Source organism: Pseudopipra pipra, chromosome 6 (assembly GCF_036250125.1).
Source record: "Pseudopipra pipra isolate bDixPip1 chromosome 6, bDixPip1.hap1, whole genome shotgun sequence".
NCBI classification, from domain to species: domain Eukaryota; kingdom Metazoa; phylum Chordata; class Aves; order Passeriformes; family Pipridae; genus Pseudopipra; species Pseudopipra pipra.
In genome coordinates, this window is record NC_087554.1 from 63,136,361 (window position 1) to 63,146,925 (window position 10,565).

The 10,565-nt window shown below is 55.5% G+C and overlaps 2 protein-coding genes across 2 annotated transcripts in view; one reads left to right on the forward strand and one right to left on the reverse strand.

Moving 5' to 3' along the window:
- Positions 1 to 7,695, forward strand: part of TXNDC16 (thioredoxin domain containing 16) — a 91,457-nt gene extending 83,762 nt beyond the window's left edge. Inside the window, exon 21 of the mRNA XM_064659646.1 lies at positions 5,577 to 7,695. Coding sequence (XP_064515716.1) covers positions 5,577 to 5,674 — 98 coding nt within the window. The 3' untranslated portion in view covers positions 5,675 to 7,695. The remainder of the gene's footprint in view (positions 1 to 5,576) is intronic.
- PTGER2 (prostaglandin E receptor 2) lies at positions 6,265 to 10,565 on the reverse strand. Its single transcript, XM_064659669.1, has 2 exons — positions 9,700 to 10,565; positions 6,265 to 7,470 (listed from the first exon to the last, which is right to left on the reverse strand). The coding sequence occupies exons 1-2, from the start codon at positions 10,549 to 10,551 to the stop codon at positions 7,225 to 7,227; spliced, it is 1,098 nt and encodes a 365-aa protein (XP_064515739.1). The 5' UTR covers positions 10,552 to 10,565; the 3' UTR covers positions 6,265 to 7,224.

The following is a 10,565-nucleotide window of genomic DNA, read 5'->3' on the forward strand; positions in this document are numbered from 1 at the left end:
CAGGTGCTTTCCAGGGTTGATATTACAGTGCAGGTGAGAGCAGAGGAAGGAGGCTGGTGAGGAGAGTGGTGCTGGAAGGGATCTGGGGAGGGTGATGGATTCAGGGAGCTCTGGAGGCCTTTCCCAGCAGCATTTCAGTGCTTCTAGGCAGAGGAAAAGGAGGCAGCAGGGAGGAAAGTCCTTCTTTTGTGCATCCTTGGGGATGCCAGAGGGTGAAAGGCTGGACACGCCCTGGCCTGCTGCATTGGCAACCCAGAAACCTTCCGTGTCCTGGGCTCATCCCACAGCATGGGCAGCAGGGTGAAGAAAGGGGATTCTGCCCCTCTGCCCTGCTCAGGTGAGACCCCACCTGTGCTCCAGCTCTGGGGCACCAACATCAGAAGGACTTGGAGCTGCTGGAGCAATTCCAGAGGAGAGCACAGAAATGCTCCAAGGGCTGGAGCACCTCTGCTCTGGAGCCAGGCTGGGAGAGCTGGGGGGGTTCAACTGGAGAAGAGAAGGCTCCAGGGAGACCTGAGAGCCCCTTCCAGGGCCTAAAAGAGCTCCAAGAGAGCTGGAGGCTCTTTTGCATTACTATTTCCCCTCTTTATTCCCTTTCTTAATTTTCCAGAGTTTCCCCAGTCAGTGTGGGGTGCTGAGGGAATGGCTGTGGGAGGGATGTAGTTCCCATGCTGGGAAGAGATGCTCCCAGAACGTGGAGGGGAAACTGAGGTAAAGGAATCCCAGAATGGTTTGGATTGGAAAGGGCCCTAAAGCTCATCTCATTCCACCCCCTGCCACAGGCAGGGACACCTTCCACTATCCCAGATTACTCAGAGCTCCATCCAGCCTGGCCTTGGACACTTCCAGGGGTGGGACGTGCCAGACTTGTAGGACTGGAGTGCTGTTGTTTTGACCAGGGCAGGACCTCCCTCACGAACCAGATGCTCAGAAAAAACAAGCTGTTACAGGTGGTTTTTTCAGGGATTTTTTTTTTTCCAGCCACAAGTCTGACACCTCCTGTACCCGGGGGCGGGTACAGGGAGGGAGCAGCGACAAAACCAGAGCCCACGGTATTGGGACACAAAACTCTGTGTGGATTTATGGATTTACTCGCTCAGAAACCCCGAGCCCTTTGCTCTCCTCCTCACATGAGCTCAGCCCACGAGGCTGCTGACCTAATAAAGGTCCTGTTTTGCCCTGATAAACAGGGTTTTGGGGTGAGGTCACAGGTCCAGCAGGCGGGGCAGGGAGGCGAGAGATCCATCCCGCTCCGTGATGCCCCGGAGCTTTTACAGCCTCTATAAATGCCAGAGGCTTGACGTGAGCTTGACACTGTTTAGTCTCTTGTTTTTGGAGATCTAGCTCTCTTCGGGAACAGCACCAGCGCTGGCAGATGGGCAGCGTTTCCCTGCGGATTTGCCGGGCGCGGATGTTTGCACATTTCAGGGAAATCCGGTTAAAAACAGCAGCTGGGCATGGGGAACCCTCGTGATTTCCAGGAGCGTCCCCAAACACGTTGCCCACCTCGGGCTGTTAATTAGGGACCTGGTGTGCCCCTTCCAAACCTCTGGCACTCTGGCACAAACCTCATGGCAAAGCCCGTGAGCATCGGGAAAGCGCAATCCAGCCCCCCCCAGTGGGATGCATCAGCTGGATGAAGGATATAAATTACCTCACACCTCATCTGGATGCTCTTAAGGGCGAGGACTTTCTCTGGGGGCGAGTGCCAGGCCCTCTGTGTGTGCACAAACAACAGTGGCCTTGGACACTCGTTCCCTCCCCGAGCTACAACAGCTGTATTTTTAGCTCCACGTCCCAGTCCAGTTGTAAAACTTTCCCTTGTTGTGTTTTGAATCTGTTGTAGATCAGCTCTGAACTCTGGCTGGATTTTTCCCAGCCTGTTGGTTGCCCCTTTGGTTGGTTTTCCTGCAGCAGCACGTCCCACAGAAGGAGGGAGAATCCCGGGGGGTTCTGCTCCATCTGGTCTTTCCCCTGGGTGTGCCTTTGGTCTGAGGGGGACAGCAGGGACACATGACTGCCTTTGTCATCCCAGTATCCAGTGCCATCCCAGCATCCTCTGGCTCACCCTCATGGCTCATATGGGAGGAGAAACAAGCAGCAGGAGAGCTGCACCTCCATAGAATCCTAGAATCATGGAATGATTGGGGTTGGAAGGGACCTTAAACCTGTCTGTGGTGGGGGGAAACCATGACACTTGTCTCATTCCAACTCCCTGCCATGGATAGGGACACCTTCCACTAGACCAGGTTGTTCAGGTTGTTATTTTCCCGTCAGAACAAGAGCAAAAAAGTATTACCATGAGAAAATGACTCTCTGGGCACAGAGGGTCATATCCACAATGACAAAACCTTGTTAGGCCTGAGAAACTGCGAGTTTATGGCAGTTTGGGGAAAACTCACATGAGATCTTCTCCCCCTCTCTGCAATGCTGAAGTCAAAAGCCAGAAGGAAAACAATTATTATTCATACGTTGCAAAAAAAAGCTTGAAAATGAAAAACTCTGCTGGGAGAGCTGAGGGTGTTCAGACTGGAGAAAGGGAGGTTTCCAGGGAGACCTTAGAGCACCTTACAGTGCCTAAAGGGACTCCAGGAGAGCTGGAGAGGGACTTTGGACAAGGGTCTGGAATGACAGGACAAGGGAGAATGGCTTCCCACTGCCAGAGGGCAGGATTAGATGGGATATTGGGAAGAAATTCTTCCCTGTGAGGGTGGGGAGGCCCTGGTACAGGTTGTCCAGAGAAGCTGTGACTGCCCCTGGATCCATGAAAGTGTCCAAGATCAGGTTGGATGGGGCTTGGATCAACCTGGGCTAGTGGAAGGTGTCCCTGCCCATGGCAGGGATATGCACTGAGATGGTCTTTAAGGTCCTTTTGAACCCAAAGCATTCAGGGATTCTGTGGTTCTAAGAAAATCTGGCTGTGGAGAGGTAATTCTGCCACAGCCCTGCTGCTTCCAAGGTCTCACAATCCCTCATAATGACAGGAGACAGGCCACAGATTGTTCATTTTGGGTCTCATGTTGGGCACCAGGCTCTGATTTTAAGCTTAGGATGTTTGGGATACCAAAAACAACCCCTGGAAAATGCTGATCCCCCTTTCAGAACGGGAGACGTGGGAGGATCTGAAGGACTCCAAGGAAAGGTTTCACATTAATATGTGACAGTGCAGAGCTGCAAAAACAGCTGCAAAAGCAGAAGGCAGCGACAGCAAAGCCAAATGTGCCTTTTCCCTGCACTCCAGTCACAGGGAATTGCCATCAGCTCCAACATCCAGTGCCATGGTTACCCATGGCACCGCTGCAGAGCCCGTTTGGCAGCCCAGCCACGCCGTGTCCCCTGAAGTCACTTCCTTGCCTAATCCAGTTTAACATCCATCACACCACACACCCTCCTGGAGCCCGGGGAGATGGGCTCAGTGCCCGTCCTCTGCCCGGAAAGGCAGCTCTGCCTTCCTGCCAGACTCCCAAAGGGCTGGAGCAGCAATCCCAGCAGTGCTCCGCAGGGATGCCGGGCTTGGACACGCCACCACACACATCCCATCCTGTCCCATCCCATCCCATCCCATCCCATCCCAACCCCCACCTTCACAGACTGTCCCCAAATGTGCCCATGTCTGCTGATTCCCAGGAATGGGGTCAAGGGGCCAAAGCAGCCAAAAACTGAGGGTCTCCTCCTTGCTGACAGCACAGAGACGTGGAGGAGATGTTCCGAACTATCCAGAGAAGGAGGGAGCGAGGGAAAAGCTCCCTTCCTTTCTTCTCTACTCTCCCAAAGTGCCAATTTCCCAAAAATGTTTCATTGCATCACCCTAATTTCAAGTGTCCAAGGCCAGGTTGGACAGAGCTTGGAACACCTTGGGATAGTGGAAGGTGTCCCTGCCCATGGCAGAGGGTTGGAACTGGATGGGCTTTAAGGTCCCTTCCAACCTAAACCATCCCATGATTCCATGGCAGTTTCTGGAGGGGATCCCAATCCCCTGGTTCCCACCGGTCCCTGCTCCTCCTGGTACAGTGTGAGGTCCCTCTCCATATTTCAGGAGTCTGGAGGGCAGCTGCTGCCATCCCGTGTCCCCGAGGAGTGGCTTCTCCCTCGCTCCTCTTCGGCAGCTCCATTTCCAGACACAAAGACCTGCCTGGTGCTTCTTTGTGCCAGAGCGTTTCCGGTGTGGGAATAAAAAAACTCATTAAGGGCCTGCACAGGCAACGAAATGACACTTTGTCATCTTGGATTTCAGCTGAACACACGTCAGTGGGGCTGACGAGAGTCAAATTAATTTGGTTTTTGCAATGGCTCCTGCGCAACGTTAAGAAAAGCAGTGTTTTGTGAAGGATACAGAGAGATTCGTGGCCCTCCTTGTCCTCACAGAGCTCTAATTAAGGCCCTTTTCTCCTCTGGAATCAGAGAAGGAGGGCTGATGGCTTTCTTTTTTGTTTTGTTTTAGGGCTCTGGGGATATCCCCTGCCCAGCAGCGCAGGACGTATCCCAAAGATGTAAAGGGACGCGGGATGCAAAGGGACTCAGGTTTCACTGGGTTCCTCTCCTTCCATGCACCAATTTGTCTTTTATTTTGCCATTAAATTTGATCCAAATCATTTCCTTGACCCCACTTGCCAGGACTGCTGTCCCTTATCATTGGGAGAGTGACTCCACTGCAGCGACAAGCAGATCCCAGCGGGATGGATGCCGGAGGTTGTCTCCCAGCCCCGTGTTTCCTGATGAGGAGCCATAAACCTCCCAGAAAAACAAGCAGCTGGCAATTAGTGGTCAGCAGCCGAGCTGGGGGCTGGCAGGAGTGAATCCTTGGAGTGGGAGCCGCTTGGAGCATCCTGCCTGGGGTTTGTCCCCTGAGCTGCCATGGATCCTGCTGGGCCCTCTTCCCACCACTGTCACATTCCTTGGCATGCTGGTCTCTGCAGGATGTGACCCCCTTGGCATTTCCAACATTTTTCCCCTTTTTTTAAAAAACCTTTTCTTTCTTTTTTTTCCGTCCCAGGCAGCCTTTCCCTCTGGCTTAGCAGAGAATTAGGCAACTGGTCCTGAAATTCCAGCGTGAGCAACCAGGTCATGACCATTCGGATAAACAAAGCGCATGGACCCACGGCTCTTCCCAAAGATTTTTGGCCCCTTTTCAAGCCAAGAACTCACTGAGACATAGTTGGGTGCACCAAACCCCGAACCCAGGAAGTGCCTTTGCTCCTGCCGTGTGCGTGGATGGGGGAATAATTTGGGAAGGGGCAATCGTGACCTCCGAGCGGTGGGTGGGACGCTGCCAATCCAGGGATGGATAATGACATTCCATTGGTGTGGGGAGCACTCCCAACTTCCCCCTCATGTACAGGCACGTCTTGCAACCCCCTCCCCCCAAAATTCCAGCTCCCACAAAACCCCCAAGCCACGGGGTGCTGCCAAAAACCTGCCGGTGGGGCTTGAGCAATAGCAGCCCATGCCTGACATCTGCCCACACGCATTTCGGAGGCCAGTAAACTTCCTGTGGATATTGGCTGCCTGACAGAAGTGACTGAAATATCTGCCTTTTCTTAGGGTGGGTATTTTTTGGCTTTGTGTTTTGATAACAGGTAGGAGCTCTGCCTGCTTTTCCCTGGCTGCGGGAGACACAAGTCTTAGGGAAGAGCTCAGGGGTGGGAGTGTTTCTGCGGCTGGCGAGCAGAGGTGAGGTAAAAATGTCATCGCACGTCTCTAAAACACAGTTTATTTTCACTTTTTAGGAAAGTTGAGGCACCCATTTCCCCTGCCAGCCTCTCCTTCTGCCTCCTCCCCCCATTCCCATGGCTTCATCCCACGGATGCTCCAGGCAGGCGACACATTTCCTCCAGGAACCAGATCTACCCTGAGGTGCATCATAAGCACCCACACATGACTCAGCAGGATCCTTTGAGAGACATTTATTATTTAAATAATAACTATTTTTTTTTTACATCATCTCAGCTCTTACACAGCAGAAAAGCTCCAAATCTTGGCACTTTTGGGCGTTCTGAGCAGAGCTGCAGCTCCCAAATGAGACACCCCACTTGCAACAGCACAATGACTCTGTGTGTTGGATGCTGCACAAACAGGAGCCACGAGACCCTCAGTGACCCCTAACAGCAGCAACAGCCTTGGAATGTGGGATTGGATGCTCCTCATCCCAGTGGGAGCCAGCTTAGAGTCCCAAAGATCAGGAGGCATCTTGCAAAACAAAATAGAGGCACTGGAGGATGCTGCCTCAGTCCAGGACTGATGACCTGGATGTTTTTGCACTTGGGTTTTTCTTTTTTTTTGTTTTGTTTTGTTGACATTTTTGTCTGGTTTTTATTTTGAATAAAACTTGCAGAGAAGTGAATGCCCCAAAACCCACCAAGAGCATCACCCTGGCTGTGGGTGAAGCTCGTGGCTGTGACAGAAACCTCTCAATCCTTGGTCAGGTTCTTTATTCCCCTTGATGGCTCTTGCACAAACCACAAGGCAAAGGGAATTGCAAAATGGGTGCTGAGGAGGGGCTGCAGACTCTGCTCCATCACAGCATGAGGGAAGTGCCATAATTTGGCTTTTTCTCTGCCCCGGTGCCCCTCAGGGACCCACTGGTGCTTAAAATCTCTGGGGTGGGGGACAGACAAACAGACAGATAGACACATGCACAGAGATCTACACCTGAAAAAGTGCATTTCTTTAGGCAACTGGCCTATGAAAAAAAGGGGAATATCTGGGGGCACACTGCTCCTGTTGTCTCCTCTCCAATCCCTAGGGATCTGTGGGCAGAGACGGATGCTTGCAGCCACAATGGCCATCCAGCCCCACCTCCAGGAGCTGCCTGCGCCCCAAAACCACCTCAGGGACCTTTCTGGGAAGCACACCAGCAGGAAGCCCTGCTTCCCAACATCCCTCCCCAGCAGTAGTGTTATAGCAAAGCCCCCCATGCTTCACCCCCTGACTCTCCCACAGTGGGACCAAACAGAGCCTTCCCCCTTTTCCGTGCGGGACCCGCCCCATCTGAGGGTTACAGCCCTTCCCAGGTATTCATCAGCCCTTCTGATCTTGTCCCACTGTAATTTTTTGCCCTGTGAGAAACCACACTGGCTTCCCAGGGGCTTCCCAGGCGACACCTGGCCCACCCCAGGCCCACCCCACAGCAGCCACGTCTCTTTACGGGCCGTAAGGCAGAGCTTTGTTAACACCTGTCCGGGCTGTGCTTCACCTGGCAGGAGTCTCCTGGAATGGCTGATGGATCTACGGCTCACAGGGGCCCAGCTGTGCCGCCAGTTTTGTCTTTGCAGGGCATGGAGTCCGTCTGTCCGGGAGCGCGGGGGTCACCTGGCAGCACAGCACCGAGCGCAGGAACCGCAGCACCGGCGGCCTCAGGATGGCGAAGACCCAGGGATCGACGATGGAATTGATGGAGAGGAACCTCAGGGCGAGCAGGTCCCACTCGTGCTCGCCCTCTTCCGTGATGAACTTGTTCATGTAGGCACGGATCTGCAAAAGCACGGGATCGTGGAATGGTTTGGGTTGGAAGGGACCTTAAAGACCATCTCGTTCCAAGCCCCTGCCATGGGCAGGGACACCTTCCACTAGCCCAGGTTGCTCCAAGCCCTGTCCAACCTGGCCTGGAACACTTCCAGGGATGGGACAGCCACAGCTTCTCTGGGCAACCTGTGCCATGGCTTCACCATCCACAGAGTAAAGAATTTTTTCCCACTACCCAACCTAACACTACTCTTTTTCAGTTTGAATCCATTCCCCCTTGTCCTGTCTCTCCAGGCCCTTGTAAATAGTCCCTCTCCATCTTTCTTGTAGCTCCCTTCAGGTACTGGGAGGCCACAATCAGGTCACCTGGGAGCTGTCTCTTTTTCAGGCTGTACAATCCTGATTCTCGCACACGTGGGACGAAACACCACGTGTGAGACGGAGAGGATGAGAGGTGCGGGACTGCTCCCGTCCTTCCCACAGCGTGCCGACTCACAGCAGCCCATGGGCCTTCCTGGAAGGGTGACTCAGCACTCCTTACTCACACGGGTCAGCTCACCACCCCCTCACTCCCGGGACCAGGGGATGCTTGGATGGGGGCGGGAAGCACAAGCATCCCTCCTTCGGCCGGGATCCGTTGGGTCCCGCCCAGGGATGGCGCATCCCAGGGCAGGAGGCAGCCATGCTGCATTTCCAAGAGGTGTCCCGTTTTTTTTTTTTTTAGGGGGAGGATTTTGTGACCTGATGGGTTGGTGTGCTGGCTGTTCCTGGGAGGAGGGTGGTTGCTGTGGGCAGCTCTGGACAGGAGAGAAAGTGTCACCCCCAAGGAGGCACCGGCGGCGTTCGGTTTGAGACGCTGCCAAAACACAGCCCAAACACAGCCCCACATGGGAGCTGGGGGACGGGAAAAGGGAAGCTGGCTCTGGATAAGGCTATATCTGCTACCACAGGGCCCGTGGGATCCCCGCCAGCGCCGCTTTCCCATCCCATCTGCCCTAAGCAGACTCACAGGGCTCTGTGCACGTGCCCCCACCAAAGGGTTCCACTTTGTAATGACCACAGCAGCCAAACCCAGGCTTTTTTTGGGACACAAAAACCGCTCAGGATGTGTGAGACCATTTGTCAGGAGCTGAAGCGTCTCTCAGGGCTTTCAGTCTGGCTCCTGGAGTGCTCACGAGCATCCAAACATTACTCCTTTGCCCTAAAACCCCGGCAGCCTGGCTCGGCTCTACCCCGTGCTTATTTTCTTTTCCCTTAGGAAAAGAAAGGGAGCATGAAGGAAGGTAGAGTTATTTAACACAGAATTAGCACTGGCTGCACTCCCAACCTTGGTGGGGTTCCCTTCTAATGGGAACAAAATGACCTCCTGTGGCAGGGGGTCACACACACACAGCCAGGGGATTGAGCTACTCCGGAGTCCAAGATGATCCCAGTGTAACACCATTTGGAGGGATGAAAAGTGGCCCTTTGGAGGGGAGAGCCCCAAGCAGAGTCAGGGGACTCGCTTTCTCCCCTTCCTCACTTGGCTGTGGGGGTTCAACCCTGGATTTCTGCTGGAAGTCTTGTACATGGATGGGGTGTGGGATGTGGGGACAACCCCTGCATCTCCAGCTCCATGCGCAGAACTCTGGGATAACTCATCCCACCAGCACAGCTACCCACTGCCTCCATCCCAGGGCATCTCCTTCATCCCCATCTTTGGATGCTTAATTGATTGCTCTGCCATCCCTCACACCTCCACCAGGAGTGCCCGGCTCCTGGGAACTGCAGTGATCCCATGTGGTCCAGATGATCCTCACCTTGGTCCCTTCCTGAGCCTGGTTGGCCTTGGAGCTTCCGTGGGGTGGGAGGGCACTCCTGTCACCTCGTCCTTCTGCCATCTCATCCTCCTGCCACCCCATCCACCTGACACCCCATCCTCCTGACACTCCATCCTTCTGACACTCCATCCTTTTGACACTCCGTTCTCCTACCATCCTGTGATCCTGCCACCCCATCCTCCTTCTGGCACTGGGGATACAGGGAGCGATTTCCCCCCACTCCCAAGGGACGTGCAAACTGCCAAGAGTTCGTGGCCGAGCTGGGCTCTCTCAAGCTTCGGGAAGAGCAAAGCTTTGACCTCAACCCTTGGGATTTGGACAGCAGAGCTGGGGGCAAGCCTTACAAAGGGAAGGAGAGAAATGTGGGCGCTGGGCAGAGGGGACCCCACCCCGGGGTGGGAGAGGCGGCCGCACTCACCGTGAAGGGCAGGGAGCAGATGACGAAGGTGATGGTCATGATGGAGAGGAGGAGGAGGTGGTCGATCTCCTCGGCCATGGAGAACATGCGGCGGCCGCAGCCGGAGGTCGCGCGGGGCTGCTCGAGCGTGGCCACGCGGCGCGTCCGCTGCGCGCGGCGGTGCATGCGGGCCAGGTTCACGATCACGCTCAGGTTGCAGAGCAGCACGGCCAGGATGAGGAAGAGGAGCAGGGTGGCGTAGAGCAGCGAGAAGGTGACGTTCAGCCCGGCCGCCCCCCGGCCGCCGCGGTTCGGGTGGGAATCCAGGTGCATCTGGATGAAGCACCAGGTGCCGGGGCAGTACTGGACGTAGCGGCCGAAGCCCAGCAGGGGCAGGGAGCAGAAGGCGGCCGAGAAGGTGTAGATGGCGGGCAGGGCCACCAAGCCCGTGCGGGGGCTGAGGAAGCGCTCGTAGAAGTACGGCTGCCCCAGGGCCAGGCACCGCTCCAGCGCCATGGTGAAGAGGATGAGCATGGTGGCGAGGCCGAAGAAGCTCATGGCGAAGCCGAAGTAGAGGCAGATGTGCCCTCCCTGGACCAGGGCGGTGAGGGTGTGGTTGCGGTGGTAGGACGCCAGGACGAAGGGGCTGACGGAGCAGGTGCCCAGCAGGTCGGTGACCACCAGGGCCAGCACCAGGACGTGGAAGAGCGAGGGCGGGCGCTGGCGGGGCCCGCGGCGGCCGTGCAGCAGCAGCCCCAGCGCCAGGAGGTTGCCCAGGAGCCCGGCCGAGAACATGAGGGCGCTGATCAGCGGGTGAGCCTTGGCCGGCAGCGCTGACCCGCCGCGCCCGCACTCCCGTCCCGTCCCGTTCATCCCTCCGCTGCCGC

Excerpts from the sequence above, each read along its gene's own strand:
- PTGER2 (XM_064659669.1), bottom strand. The coding sequence starts at position 10,551 with ATGAACGGGACGGGACGGGAGTGCGGGCGCGGCGGGTCAGCGCTGCCG. Across the intron at positions 7,471-9,699 it reads TCTGCTCCCTGCCCTTCACG|ATCCGTGCCTACATGAACAA; the intron begins GTGAGTGCGGCC and ends GTGCTTTTGCAG.